Consider the following 17,023-nt stretch of genomic DNA (forward strand, 5'->3'; position numbering starts at 1 on the left):
CTCAGTAAAGCCATGCTAACCAAGACATACTCGCAGGTCCCATTTGCTTCAGCTTCGATGAACTCGAGAGAAACAGCTCTGCAAGAAGCCCGTGTCAGTATAAATAGGAGGGAGCACTACGCTGATATAGCGTCTGCGAGAAATTTAGCGAAAAGTTGTATTGTCTGCTTGAAAGCACAAGGAATCATGACAAATTTGGATAGTATATATCGAAGAAGAGGTTTTCAGTAAATTGCAAATAGATAACAAGATAAAATCAGTGGAACAACATCCCTTGAAAGTGAAAAGGAGATACTAATTATATCTCAAGTAAAATTTAGAGAAAATATCCACTAATTATTATTATTAGCTAGCTAAGCTACAACCCTTGTTGGAAAGAGCAGTATGCTATAAGCCCGTGAGCTGCAACAAGGAAAAATAGCCCAGTGAGGAGGCAAATGAGTTTAGCAAAACAGCGATATCTAACTAAAATTATCATTATATTAAGATTATATATATCTAGCATTTAGGACTTAGAAAGGATAATAAAAATCTTAAAATCTAATATTTTAGAATGGTAAATCCTTTAGTTTATATGTTGAAGAGTACAGTAACAAAATCAATCATCAGCTATTTATTATCATTATTATTATTATTATCATTATCATTACTTGCTAACGCTACAACCCTAGTTGAAAAAGATGCTATAAGCCCAAGGGCCCCAACAGGGAAAATATCCCAGTGAGGAAAGGAAAACAGGAAAAATAAAATATTTTAAGAACGGTAACATTAAAATATTTCCTATATAAACTATAAAAACTTTGAAGTCAATCCTTCCAAATTTCATCATCATCATCATCTCCTACGACTATTGACGCAAAGGGCCCTCGGTCAGATTTCGCAGTCGTCTCTATCTGCAGTTTTAATTAAATAGTTCTCCATATTTACTGTTAATAGTCCAGTGTTTATTAGTTCAGCCTTCTACGAGGAAATACTTGATGTATCTAGAGATAATCTAGTTAAAAATTATATTGCATTACAGTTCGGGTAACATACAATATAATCTCTCGTAATTCGCACAAATAGCTTCTGGAGTGCCCGTAAATTGGTTAGTCATCGAATATTCCTTTGATTTAAATAAAACCGTGGTAGATATACAACAACAATAATAAGAATAGGGAAGTGGGGAATATGGGGAAAGGAAGAGTACCCCTGGATACAATCCAGTTTATAGCTCACAGGCAAGTACTCGGGATGGGAAAGATTAAGCGAAACAGGGAGAAAGAGAAGTACAAGAGAAGAATAAAAGAGAGGGGCAGACCCTCTTGCGATATTGGCGAATTGGTATTATTATTAATCAATTGTATTAACCGTGTAGAAACGCTTGAGTACTATGGCAATGTATCTTCTGTCTAATACTTGTATGGAGATAAATTGTTTACATAAATTCGCTCTGATCGTTTATTCGCGTTTAGAAATATTTTTCTAATAAATATTACTTTTACAAATTACCTAAGGCAAAATATGATCACGATGTCACACTCTGCTGCAAAAAATTAATAGCGCTATGATGATTACAGCGATATTGAACGGCCTTAATACATATCGTTATTTTGTTTATAATTAAAAACGAACGTGAATATTAACTTATACATAAATTACTAGATTTTTTTTAATCATTAGCCTACACTTTACAACAGTGGTTTTGGCTATTTCCATGTAAAATTACTTGTCTAATTCAATGTCATATGTAGTACAAGTGATATCTCAATCTTATTATTTGAATATCTACAAACACACATGCACGAAAAAAAAAATCCAATTAAAAATGTTTACCCTCACCTTGCTTCAGGAAAGAAAATGACTTTCGTTCCCCAGAAAGGAGACGGGTTTCATTTCTTCAAAGGATAAACTGAGTCATTTTGCCTTACTTCAGTCACTTTATCACTATTCCAGTGGGACTTCAAAGTTTCGCTTCGGTGCATCATGGGTTACATATATACGAACCACTCGTGGGTGAACTTAAAGAGTCAAAGAGATACAGACATAATTTTCTTGCTCTGCGGAGAAACTTAATGTCTGCTTATGGAAATTTGTTGGAGGCTAAAATACTGTATAATGTGAAATCAGAAACATGAAAGGTAAAGATACGCTAGCCCAGATGAAACAACAATTTTTATGATAGTCCACGATATATTGAGCTTCAAATATTACTCTCTCTCTCTCTCTCTCTCATCTCTCTCTCTCTCTCTCTCTCCTTCATCTTAAATAGATGTTAAATATTTGATTGAAATATGATTATAAAATCTTACTTTAGTGCACAGAGAAAGGATATATTGGGAACATACGAAATATTACAGCTTAAAAGGATTTATTTAGTTGCACGACCAAACAACTGAAGATAAATGACAAAATCTACTGATTTTTTTTTTCAACATGCGTGACGCTGACCAAGTTTGTTCTAAAAAAAAAACATGTTACTTTATCCTTATGAGGACCAGCTCGAAAACGCTAAGTTTACTTTACATATCTATCCTGAGGTCCGCTGTCTCAGGGAGGTGATTTTTTTTTTTATGGTTTTTTGAACGGTGAGAAAAAATTTTACGACAACAAATTTCGCAGAATGGATTAAAAATTTGCCCTACCGACCTTGTACTTGTGAAATTTGATCCTATTGTATTCCAAGTATTCAAGTGCCATCTGGGAAAAATATTTTGATACATAGAGAATCAAAGATATTTTTGATAGAATCTGAAATCTCTCAATATTCACATTCCTTTCAGCGGGTTAAGAGGATAATCAATCCTCAAAGTGTCGCAACGTATACTTCTCATTTAAACCGTTAAACAACTTTTCATAAAACCAGAAGAATGGAAAGTAAATGAAACATATGCATGGCATGCCAGAAGTTCGGTAGTAGGCACCAGCCATCTCTACCGCTGCAAGTTATGGGATCTTTCAACTGCCAGACGATACTACATTGACTCTTTCACTCTGGGTACGGTTCATTTTCCCTTTGCCTACACACAAACACACTGAAAAGTCTGGCCTATTCTTTTCCACATTTTCCTCTGTCCTCGGACACCTGACAATTCTACACTCAGGGGTTACTGCTGTAATTGTTCATTGGCAACTTCCTCTTGGTAAGGGTAGAAGAGACTTTAGCTATGGTATCAGCGTCTTCAAGAGAAGGGCACTCCAAAATAAAACCATGTTCTTTAGTCTCAGGTAGCGCCATAGCCTCTGTATCATGGTCTTCCACTGTCTTGGATTAGAGTTCTCTTGCTTGAGGGTACACTCGGGGGCACTATTCTATCTTATTTCTATTCCTCTTGTTTTGCTAAAGTTTTTATAGTTTATATAGGAGATATTTATTTTAATATTACACTTCTTGAAATATTGTATTTTCCTTTTGCGTCCTTTCCTCAGCGGCTATTTTCCCTGTCAGGAGCCCCTAAACTTATAGCAACCTGCTTTTTCCACTAGGGCTGTAGCTTAGCAAGTAATAATAATAATAATAATAATAATATAATATAATAATAATAATAATAATAACAATAATAATAATACGTAAAAGTATTCAAGAAAATATAACACAAACTAATGACCTTTCTTTGAATTCTACATCTACCGAATCGGAAGCCAATTCTAAAAGCGCATCCCTAAATACAACATATAAGCATCCAAACAAACAAAACATCATCAAAACTAATTTTATAAAACAACGTAGGCATTAATCATCCTTAAATGCTAAAGGAGATTCTACAAATGCCAACTGTATAATACTGATATGTTAAGAGAGTCAAGATTGGGATGGTAGGTTGGTTATGTGGTAAGGGATTGGTGAAGGAAGGTAATTAAGAGAGCTTGGTTGAAAAAAGCTAGGGCGAGAAGTGAAGGGGAAGAAAAAGATGATAGAATGATAAGATGTAGAAGGATTTAGGAAGTTTTTTTTTTTTTTTTTTTTTTTTTGGGGGGGGGGGGGGAGGATGATTTCAATAAAAAATGTTAGAGAAGACACGTCAAGATAACTGAACCCTTATTTTTGTGATTGCTGTGGAATGAGAAGCAAGACATTACCCGTCATTCAGAGTTTACCTACTTTAACATTTTGATTCATTTTAGACGGTAAAGAAAAACATTAAAAATAACTTTGTTCGGAATACTTGATATCCAGTTAATTCTAATAGTCATGCCTTTTCCATCATAAGACTCAATACTACAGTATTCTAGAAGTTTTATTCCAGCTGTGACAAAGTTGTGATTAATCTTCCTAATCCTTTACTTGAAACTGTAGAACTCCAAAAGTTCAAACTTAAAGCAAGTGTTTTTGTGATGAACTAGATGAAATAAGTCTCTTTTTATGCTTTATATATGTAAGATGGATATATTTTAATGTTGTTACTCATGTTAAATATTTTATATTAGTTGTTCATTGCTTCTCTTGTAATTTATTTATTTCCTTATTTCGGTCCTCACTAGGCTATTTTTTCATGTTGGGGCCCTTGGGCTTATAACATCCTGCTTAACAATTAGGGTTGTAGCTTGACTAATAATAATAATAATAATAATAATAATAATAATAATAATAATAATAATAATAATAATTATATCCAAGAATTCTGCGCAAAATTATATATGCATTATACACTTATGATAAATGTATGATTAGGTGTATTTCTGACAAAATATAATATTCCAGTTAATTGCCTAAACTCCTTGCAAACGTGGTCACAGAAAAAATGGACAAAATTAATATTCAACAATTCTTTTATATTCCTTGAAAAGTGACCAGTAATGGTTTTTTATTTTTTTTTACAACAGATGCTGTGCCGAGTAGACACCAGGGCCGTCAAGGCACTCCTCTTCGCTATCGTGGCTCTAGCTGCCATTGTCACTCCTGCCACATCTCAGGTCAGTACCCATGCATATACTAAAACCAACACACACACAACAAACACACACACAACTCACACAATACATATACTATATATATATATATATATATATACCTACATAAAGATACTCAATATTACATACATATATATACCCACGAATTATATGTATGCTATGCTATACAACACATATCTAATTACACACATAATGCATACATAAATACATACATATATATTATGTACATACACATAGGAAAACACACACACACACACACATATATATATATTATATATATGTGTGTGTGTGTGTGTGTGTGTTCCTTTCTGAGTTGAGATACCTTAACGAGGTGAAAGGGTTCGTGCATCACCATGATCAGTAAAGCAGCACTAGTCAGGACCACCCAGACTAGGTTGGTTTGCTGTGAGCAATCAGACAAGTCTCACACCCTCACCAATCCGCAGTGGTGATGAAAACCTTGCCATAACCTAAACGTAAATAATTACATGTCAGAGGCCTTTGTCCTGCAGTGGACTAGAAATGTCTGTATTTGCTGTTATATATATATATATATATATATATACATATATATATATATATATATATATAAAATATATATATACATATATATATATATACTGTATATATATTACTTATATATATATATATATATATATAACTTCTATGTTAGTTTATTAAAAAATAAGCATGGGCAGAGGTAAAAAATAACTTTTTTCAATTAATGCCAGACTGCAGAGTAAAAAAGGGAAAAAACGAAAAAAAAAGTGATGGCAAGGCATAAAAGTCAATGATCTGCAGTTAATTCTTAAACAGGGCTCGATGAAGAGTAAATTAGACTCTAATGAGAGAGAGAGAGAGGAGAGAGAGAGAGAGAGAGAGAGAGAGAGAGAATTTCAGATACTGACCTCCTTTTATGTGACGCACTATTTGTTAATGGTAGTCATTGTATTCTTTCATCTTTAGTGGTATCGTTAAAACTTAATCCAGAGCTTATAATTTCTGTACCGCTTTTCATTCAAGTTGATCTGAGCCACTCTCTCATAAACGGGTGTATTTAACATTTGCTATTTGAGCGTATGTTGATTTTCATTCACCGGAGTTACATAATATCCAGCGATACAAATTCACATTTTTATATATAAGGTGTAACATAGAGGCATATTAACTTATATAAACCTAATAATCCGTTATTATACTTTTACATTCGTGGTAACTCACGCAGACACGAGGAGACACTTTTAATATATACAATCAAACATACACATATATACACACACAATATATATATACCTATATATATATAACTATCTAGCTATATATATATATATTATATATTATATATTATATATATATACAGTATATATACTCGTACATTTGTCTTGGCTTAACTAATTGAAAAACTGCAAATGATAAAATGAATGAGAAAAATCATTATCATATTTTGTGGTAATCTGCTTAAAATTTGCTCGTGAATAATATTAATAATAATAATAATAATAATAATAATAATAATAATAATAAAAATGTTACCGAAAGTTCTTCGCTTCAGTTAGTCGCACGCGCTCTATACAGCTCTCAGTTATACAGAGGCGAAAAAAAAGTTGATTGTATTTTTGACGACAAAGCAAGAATAACACAATTCTATTGAATAACACTTCTTTGATGCTATCCTGTTATGACGAAAAAGGATAATCAGCTTCAGTAATTCGAGCTGTGAACTTATTCTGAAAAACAGCATTTCGAATCCACGTCGCAGAAGATATTAGCTCTTCTGGAGATTCTTGCCCCGGAAATCTCTCTCAAAAGAGATCGGGGTGTTCTTTTTAGAAGTCATAACTGAATAGAATTTGTCAGAATATCAATAGAATAACAATATACTCATGAAGAGTAAAGAACTATAAACATAATTCTTAGAAGCTTTCAACTTAGGAGGAAAAAAAACACGGCAAATTTCCCGGAATAAATGTTGCCAGGCATTTACCGCTTTAAAAATGGATTTACTGACGTAGAAGAAATGATATTACGGTCACCAAACCGTAAAAGATAATATCAAAGTAGAGTAAAATTACAGTCGACCATATTTTACTGGAATACGGCTAAGAGTATATTTTTACGGAGAATTTCCGATTAAAATCACGGAGTTTTTAAGTGCATGTGTGCTAATCATGCTCGGTATTTTTTCTTCTTTTGTATTTTGGCGTTCTTCCTTTGCTCTATTATATACTTCGGTTCCCTCTGTGAATTGTAATACCCTTCTGGCCTTTGAACTAATTCTTATTTCGAGTTATTAATATTCCTAGCTATATCAACCACCAGCGCATTCCCAACTAATCCACCAATGCAAGGAGGTCCCTTTCGCGAAAAAAAAAGTCAGACAAAATAAAACTCATACAGGTACGCTGTTAAAAATTTGCATTTAAAAAACGGTAAAAATCCTGGCATAAATTTTACCAGACATTTGCCGTTTTAAAAACAGACATATTGACGTAAAGGAGAGATATTACGTTCACCAACCAGTAAAAGATAATAACAAAGTATGGTAAAATTACGGTCGCCTGTATTTAACTGAAATATGGCTGAGAACAGTATATTTTACGGAGAATTTCCGATTAAAATTACGGTTTCTTTTAAAGTGTAGATTTCTTAAAATGACACGAATAAATAAACGTGAATACACGACGAATGAGATTCCTTACGAAATTGCGCATATTTTTTAAAAAGGCAAAGGAATCTGCAAGATTTTAAGTCTGTCCATTCCAATATTTCAAGCGCATTCAACCATTTCGACCAGTTCCTTTGGACAAAAATCCCCGCTAATGGTTTCCTTCCAAGCGTTACCCAATCACAGCCAGCCAATCACAAATCGAGATTCCAGTGACGTAGCCCCATATCAAATATCGTCTTGGTAGTCCCGGTTCTTGGAATGGAATGCACCATCAAAGACTGCAGGTCGGGAATGTATTAGTGTTTGATCTCTTCTTATCAGTTCATTGCAACTTTGGATTTACGGTGAACAATCTGGCATGCAACCCCGAAGACGCATTACAAAAAAAATACGGGATCATACATTAAATGCAGCTGAGAACTAGAGGGGTACTCGATAGAAGGCAGACCTCCGCCAAAGCAGCATATTTCTCAAGCTATTGCTCAAGCTTGAGCTTGACCTTTGACCTCAATACAGTATGTATAAATTGGCGTGGATTTTCATACACTGAAATATGAACCAAATTTGAAGTCTCTGTGACAACGATGTCCAAACTTATGGCTGATTGCGTGAATTGGACATTTTGCTTGGCCGTGACCTTGCCCTTCTGAAATTTAACTATTTCCAGCTTTTTACATAAGTTAATCCCTGCTAGTTAACATTACTCTAAGATTAAAATTGTGGTCAGAAAGCTGTTCACACACAAACACACACACAAACAAGGGGTAAAACATAACCTCCTTCCAATTTCATTGGAGACGGTAAAAGTACCTAGTCCTTCAGCATTAATGGGATTTTCCTTCGCAAAGGCTAGTTCTACGTGGACATATAAATCGAGACTGCAATAATGTTCACTCTGCTGCAGCCTTTGAAGTGAATATGAACTTACTCTAACCTAACAGGCTCAGTGATATTATCTGCAATAGATTCAACAAATTTACTTAATTCAATTATATAACCTCGTAAGTTTTATTTCAAGTCATATGATAATATTATGCCCAGGACAGTTGTTCGTTTTAGAATGCGTCGCTGTAGTGAGATGACGCTTACTGAGAATTCAACTTAACATTTCGCATTTTATTACATCGTTACATCTAGTCATCATTTGAAAGGGATTGTTAGATACCTTAGACTCTCTGATACAAATGTATTTGAATTAAACTTTCTCTCTCTTTCTCTCTCCATACATACACACACATATATATACACACACATACATATATACATACATACATACATATATATATATATATATATATATATAAATACACGCTTGTGTGCGTACATATAGATAGTTTGGAATAGAGAAAAACTAGAAAGTATTATCTGGTGTTCAAGGATAACTGAGGTCAATACGTATGTAACAAACCACAATTATCCAGAAGTTGAGAAAGAGGCAATTATTGGCTCTCTCTCTCTCTCTCTCTCTCTCTCTCTCTCTCTCTCTCTCTACGAGAGAGAGAGAGAGAGAGAGAGAGAGAGAGAGAGAGAGAGAGAGAGATCTTTGCACTTGTAAGTATTATTATTATTATTACTACTAGCCAAGCAACAACCCTAGTTGGAAAAGCAAAATACTATAAGCCCAAGGGCTCCAATAGGGAAAAATAGCCAAGTGAGGAAAGGAAATAAGGAAATAAATAAGAGGTGAGAAAAAATTAACAATAAATCATAATAAAAACAGTAATAACGTCAAAAACAGATATGTCATATATAAACTATAAAAAGACTCATGTCAGCCTGGTCAACATAAAAACTGGAATTAATGGAATAAGCCTAAATGATAATATTTTGGCTATAATTATTTACAGAAAAGCTTATGATAAGTTCCCGGATAACTAATCCACAAAAAAAAAAAAAAAAAAAAAAAAAAAAAAAAAAAAAACACCACCACTTTAGAGTAAAAAGGAGAATGAAGAGTCCTTGCCTTCAATGTTACACCTTTATAAGATAGCAGTTTGGAAAAACAAATAATTTCAGTTGCATAGAGGATGAGAGTATAAGGATCTTGGTTTGGAACTAAGAGTGTTTAAATGCGGTCTCACAAAAGGACGCGAAGCTTATGTCCTCATAGATAGGAACACGTAGGTGATAAACGAGTTACTGAGTGTAAAGGTAGAATGTAGAATATTAAAAGGTATCCTTGCTAGTACCTACTATAAAGACTGGAATCGACTCTGGAGAGCAGAATATACTGTAAACTTAAAAATGTGCCGTAAAAAAAAAAAAAACTGTAAAAATCGTGGTATAAATGCTGCCAGGCATTTACCGTTTTAACAACGTATATATTGACGTTAAGGAGTGATGTTACGGTCACCAACCCGTAAAAGATAATAACAAAGTCAGGTAAAATTTACGGTCGCCTGTATTTTACTGAAATAAAGCTGAGTGCAGTATATTTTACGGAGAATTTCCGATTAAAATTACGGTTTTTTAAAAAGTGAGGAAATAGGCAGTTTACTCAACGACCCAATCACCAGACAAAAAAAAAAAAAAAAAAAAAAAAAAATAGGGTAAGAAATACGGTCGCCTGTATTTTACTCAAATACGGCTGAGAACAGTATACTTTCACGAAGAATTTCCGATTAAATTACAATTTTTTTAACTGTAGATTTCTTAAAGTGACATGAATAGATAAACGTAAATACTGTTTTCCTAACGGTTTAGTAACTTGCAAAGTTATAAAACTTCACTCGTGTCTTCCCACAGATACACTGGAATCGAGGCTGGGGAGCAGGTGGCTCAATGGGCAAGAGGTCTTCAGCAATGCCTTCTTCTTCTTCTTCTTCTTCTTCCTCATCCTTAGACGGAGAGATGGTCCTCAACACAGATTGCTCCTCCACGGATCTGGCTCATCTCACGTCTCTCATCGCGAGGGTCGTAGAGGTAAGCAAGTAGTGCTGTATCTCATTATTTGATTTTCTTTAGCTTTTAATGTATTCTAAAAGGCATGTTTTATAGTTACATACATTATTGCACAAACATGAGCAGAGTAAATATGTATATATATATATATATATATATATATATATATATATAATACCGTATATATCCATATATACATATACAAATTAATGTATATATACTGTATCTATCTATCTATCTATCTATCTATCTATATATATATATATATATATACTGTGTATACACATATAGTATAAGTATAAGTGTGTATATACGGTAATCTGCTGCCCACTTTTGGACAGTCAGACTCTATGACTATGTAGCGACCACTCTCATTTGCCATGCCTGTATATAGGAGTTTCAATACGACTCATTAGTCCAGATAAATCATCTGAAAATAATGAACTCACAACGAGATCTTCATCATGGGTCTGGTGCTATATACATCACTCTGACTTGTGTAATTCAGCTGAGATTGGAGAGAACAGTATTCAATATAGAGAAACTAATCTTAGGGCCGCGTTTACTGAAGCAAAGGGGGGAAATCCACGTGCAGAACAAGTTCTCTGGACTTAATAACGCTGTGATTGGTTTGCGAACAACTTCGGAACGAACACCCCATGTGAGGTGATTGTTTGATCATTGGTTAGGTGAGCGGAGAGTTTATTTGATTTATTTACATTTTTTTCTAAACAGTGATTACAAAGAGAGGTGTAATCTTTCGTGTATATAAGCCTGCGCCTTCGTTTTTTTTCCCTCAGATATTCTATGGGACATTTATTTACACGTCACATTGATCATTACGTGACAGAGTAAAATAATAGCAAAATGTCGCATTATAATTTTTTTTTTCTCTTGAGATGGTCGTGTTTTAATTAATTTCTGGAGAAAATCTATTCAAATGTAATTCTTGGAAATGTCCATGCCTGGCGCTAGCCGGACTGCGGTTCGAGTCCTGCTCAAACTCGATAGTCTCTTTAATGCCTGCAAGCTCACTATCCTTGTGAGCTAAGTACGGGATGTTTGAGGGTCTATATGTCTACCTGCTGAGTAATCAGCAGCCAATGCCTGGCCGTCCCTGGTCCAAGATTGGATGGACGCTGACATGTATATGGTCAGTCTCTAGGGCATTGTCCTGCTAACTAGGACAATGTCACTGTCCCTTACCCCAGCCATTCATGAATGGCCTTTATAACTGGATAGCTATCTTGATAGCTAAAAAGTCAGTCTCCAAGATATTGTCCTGGTAACTATAGTCAATTTCTTTATTGAGGCAGATTTGCACCGACTTGCAGCGGTGCCCTTTTTTGCTCGGAAAAGTTTCCTGATCGCTGATTGGTTAGAATTATCTTGTCCAACCAATCAGCGATCAGGAAACTGTTCCGAGCTAAAAGGACACCCCTGCGGGTCAGTGCAAATCTGCCTCACTAAAAAAAATGACTATAGGACAATGTGACTGTCCCTTACCCCTGCCATTCACGAATGGCCTTTAAAGCCTTTATATCTGGATATATACCACAACAACAAAATGGTCCTATCAAAGACATTTGGAATAGACTATATAGCGATCTGATTCATCTGAATAATTCAATATAGGCTACAACTTGAGACAAGAACTATCCAGTCAGGTAACGAAAGTCCAGCTGAAAACACGCTGCATCAACTTGCACACCCAAAGCAGATATATGCAACAACCAGTTCTCAGACAGAAACTGTGGTTACTATCCAGAGAAGGCTCTATGCCTAAACTTGCCGGACGACATATCTGCTGTTCTCGTAATAAGTCGGGTGATCGCCGGTTTGACTAGAATGTACAGTAAATGTATGTCTACACTATATATATATATATATATATATACATATATATATATATATATATATATATACATATATATATATATATATATATATACATACATATATATACATATATATATACTCAGTATACTGTATATGACTAAAATGTAAATGCATACTTACACATACTGTTTTATATATGCGCACACACCTATATATATATATATATATATATGCACATATATATACATAAATGTAAATATATATATTTACATATACATATATATATATATATATATATATATATATAATATATATGTGTGTATACTATATTTAGCAACATACAAATGAACTGAATTTTGCATGGCATGTACACATACGTACGTACTTACAAACATACATATTCATGTGTTTTAAAACGTAAATTCTATTCCCGTTACTATCCTTAAAAGAACTTCCCCACCAAGAAGCAAATAAATCCAGTTAATCTCGTCTAATGTCATTAACTTTATGTCTGTCTGTCTTCCTTCCAGAGCGAAATCAACCGCCTGGCCTCGTGCGCACAGAGGGAGCACCAAGCACTTTCCTCGTCGGAGTCTGACCACTTTCCTCATCTCCCTTGGTGGATTCAAGCAAGGAAGGCCACTTCCACCGACCAGTAAACATCTCGTGGAACCCGGTGTACTATTAAGAGGGCCCTTTATCATTGCCATCGACAAGCCTGTTCCTAACAATGACATTCTTAATTGACTTTCTCTTTTATTCTATATTTTAACCCGTCTTTCTTATTATTCCACCATCTATTTCTCTATCTGTATATTATCACATATCTAGATTTGTTTTTTTCATTAATCTTCCCTTCTCTCTTACTTTACATTTCACCCAAGATCCGGTTAACATTTGAGTGACAGTTATTACTGTATCTTTTCGCTATGTCCTTTGGTTTTATTTTTCTTAAAATCAATAACATGATTTGCATTTTTCAGCTTTGATTTTCAGTGATTAATTCATTTCTCACTATTTTTAATCAAGGCAATTTAGTTTTGGTCTTTTATATCGACTTTCATTTAGCAAAATTTCTTAACCATCCACATTTTCCAAATTGATATTACTGTACAGACGTCTGTCCAGTTCCTTCAATTTCACTCTTGAAATCAAACTTTTCCAACTATTCTAATCTTACAGTAGAAAGTTTTCCTTTTAATGTCATTCTTTGAGTTTGGTTAAACGATTTATTATATAGATGTTTCCTTTCGCTCAATATTTGCGTTTTTCAAAATATAATTCGATCTAACTTGGGTGAAAATAACCCCGGTAGCATTTAATTGAAAGACCATTCAAAATTTGCCTTTCAAAAAAGGTAATTAATTTAGAAATCAATCAAGCTTTGATGAAATTGCATATTTGTATTTCATAGGAAAATGAAAGAGAAGTCTGTTCTTATCAAAATTTTGTTTTTGTGTCATCAGATCAAAAGGCCAAAATATTTTCTACGTTATCTTTTTACCAAGATCCTTCATTATATTTCAAGAAATAGTTTGCTTTCCCTTTGCTTTAAGCTATTCAATTCGTAAACTGCATTCCCTAAAAACACCCCTCTACTCTTTCACATCTTCAAAAATCAAATGATTATCTGGCAACAGGCTCTCTTTTCCTTTCCGTAACAATCACTGAAAATGACAAACACATAACCTTCTTTATATTGTGATAAAATAACACTTAAAATTGAAGCTACTTTGTATTCAGGAATATGTATAATATATGATACTCAAGGGCTAATCACTTTTACGGATAACCTGTTTGCGCTTGCGCACTTGTCCTGTATTCATACAAGCCACTGTGCAAAGAGGGATAATTAAGATACAGAAAGGCGAAAAAGCTCGGTTCTGAAGAAACTTGTTTACAGAAATATCAGCTGAGATAACATTGACAAATGCGGGCTCTCTATAAGCTAAGGGTATAGAATCATGAATGAAATAATTCATATGGTAACAATATAACACATGCAGTACATTTCTTCAGACTAAACAGCCGACTGCAAATCAGTTTACACGTGGATGAGACACTTGTAAAGGCTGTTTCTTAATATACTTTAGTATTTCCTTACGTACTTGTAAGGGAACCCTATAAACCGATTAACAATAAAGACATAAAGCAAATAAAAAATTAAGGTCTGAACGATCTAATGAAAAAGTATTACATACCTTCAACTTGAGAAATGAACATCCTGCCAAAAGCATGACAGCTCATACTCTAAGAATATAAATTACAGTTCCATTAGGGTAATGAAAAGAGAGAATTAGGAGCTGATGCGAATATACATTTTGATGGGTTCAGTCATCTTGATCAAAACGTGATAGTCTGTACAAATAGCCCATCAATAACGCCCTAAAACTGGCAAATGGGAATAGTAATACACTCGAGAAAAAACAGTTAAAACAAATGGTCGTCAGATACCTTTAATGAAAAGAACAAATTGAAAAAATAAAAGACACTTAGAAATCCTTCAATAAACAAAATATGAATCAAAATTTCATCTAAAAGCCGTTGCTCTTGTTCTATGCATTCCTAACTGCATAAAAGAGGTTGGAATGCACTTCGGAATGCAAAGGGCATAGTTCAATAATCGAAATTGGTAAGTGGACGAAGAACAGCCTTCAAGAAATTGGATAACGGTGGGATGCGATGCTCTTGCTAATAAAAAGAAAACTGATCAGTTGCGTTTGTTATTACCTAATGTTTTGTATTTTTTGGTATATAGAAAGTATTTTAAATCTTATTACATCAATTATTGTGATTATTTGACATTTTTTTGCTATAGAATTCATCTTGGCTATTATTTTAAGAGGTGAAGCGTATCCTAGCAAAAGTAAGCTTTCTACTGAGAACTTGCTTTAGTGGAGTCCAGGTGGTAACAGAGACTGGAAAGGTGAGGAAATTGCGTTGTGACTCTTACAATCCTACTTTGTACCATAAACATATACTCGCTTATACAAATTCAAACATATATATCCATCTATAGGCCTATCTATCTATTTGCTTTTATATACATATATATATGTATATATATGTCGGTGCATGTATATACTATATATATATATATATATATATATACACACACACACACATAAATGTTTGTGTATGTGTAAATATGTGTATATATATACATATATACACATATATGTTTGTGTATATATATATATATATATATATATATATATATATATATACACACATATATATATATATATATATATATATATATATATATATATATATATATATATACTGACTTATTTTCACATCGAGAGAGAGAGAGAGAGAGAGAGAGAGAGAGAGAGAGAGAGAGAGAGAGAGAGAGAGAGAGAGAGAAATTAAGTAAAGAAAATAACAACATATTTTATCAAGGCCTCTCACATTTATCATTGCAAGTTTTTTCCAACTTAGTAGAAGCAGTAAACAAAGCACTTATCTTTTAAAGTATTTTGTTGCATAACTGTATGCTCGCACCATGCATATTATTTTCGCATTCGTAAAGTCGAAAGATGTACGTGAAGTGTATGAATCTAAACATCTCTCTGTAAATCCTTTCAATTTTCCCCTTTAAAATCCTCCATTTTTCTATGAACTATTCAAATTTTTTGTGAATATTATCAAATTTCTTATATATATATATATATATATATATACACAATATATTGAAACCCATGTAAGAGCATATATATATATATATATATATATATATATATATATATATATATATATATATATATATATATATATATATATATATATATATATGATAAATTTTGCACATTTAGACGTGTTTTTCATATTCAAATAAGCCATATATATTTTTGATACATTAATGTCTGGATTCTCTTAACGACCTCGGGATCAGAGCCCCAGACATTAATGTATCAAAAATATATATGGCTTATTTGAATATATATTTATATACATATATATATATATATATATATATATATATATATATATATATATATATATATATATATATATATATATATATATATATGCCGTACATTGAAACCTATGTAAGAACATCAGGATACTCATCATAAAATACTTTAGGTTATATAATTATAAAAAATAAACTTCTAAAAATGTCTCCTTGATAATATATGGAGCAGCAAAGCTATTCAGCCAATCAGCGGACGCCACTGAGAGGCGTGATGTATCTTAGCCAATCGAAATTCTTGATAGAAAGGCGTGTGTGTGTGTGTGTGTGAGCATGACGTAGAGGATACAATGAACCAGCATCGGACGACACACGAACCCGAATTTAAAAGACGCATTTAATCGAGGTCGGGGACTGGTTTTTGACATAGGCAAACTACGTGGCCCAAGACGACATCTCGAGCCTTATAAGGAGTCGAATCCTATCCACGGTTCAGGCGGGGACGACGAAAGAAGAAAAAGAATATGAACTGAAGCCAATTATTCGTATTCATCAGTAGTAAACTTAAACCCAAAAAATAAAGACTCAAATAGGTTTGTGGTGGCCGATGTAGTAACATCCCTGACTGGTGAACGCCACGTCCCCCTCAAACTCGTTAGTTTCTTTGGTCTCTGCAGTCTCACCATTCTTGTTAGCTAAGGATTGGAAGTTTGGGGAAGCCTAAAGATCTATCTGCTGATTCATCAGCAGTCATTGCCTGGTCCTCCTTGGACCTAGCTTGGGTGGAGAGGGGCTTGGGCGCTGAT

The 17,023-nt window shown here is 33.7% G+C and overlaps 1 protein-coding gene across 1 annotated transcript in view; it reads left to right on the top strand.

Moving 5' to 3' along the window:
* LOC137653162 (uncharacterized) overlaps positions 1 to 15,002 on the top strand; it is a 34,348-nt gene extending 19,346 nt beyond the window's left edge. The window contains exons 2-4 of the mRNA XM_068386537.1: positions 4,804 to 4,893; positions 10,304 to 10,480; positions 12,829 to 15,002. Coding sequence (XP_068242638.1) covers positions 4,804 to 4,893; positions 10,304 to 10,480; positions 12,829 to 12,957 — 396 coding nt within the window. The 3' untranslated portion in view covers positions 12,958 to 15,002. The remainder of the gene's footprint in view (positions 1 to 4,803; positions 4,894 to 10,303; positions 10,481 to 12,828) is intronic.
* Positions 15,003 to 17,023: the final 2,021 nt, after the last annotated feature.

The sequence above is a fragment of the Palaemon carinicauda genome, chromosome 14 (genome assembly GCF_036898095.1).
Source record: "Palaemon carinicauda isolate YSFRI2023 chromosome 14, ASM3689809v2, whole genome shotgun sequence".
In the NCBI taxonomy this organism is placed as follows: domain Eukaryota; kingdom Metazoa; phylum Arthropoda; class Malacostraca; order Decapoda; family Palaemonidae; genus Palaemon; species Palaemon carinicauda.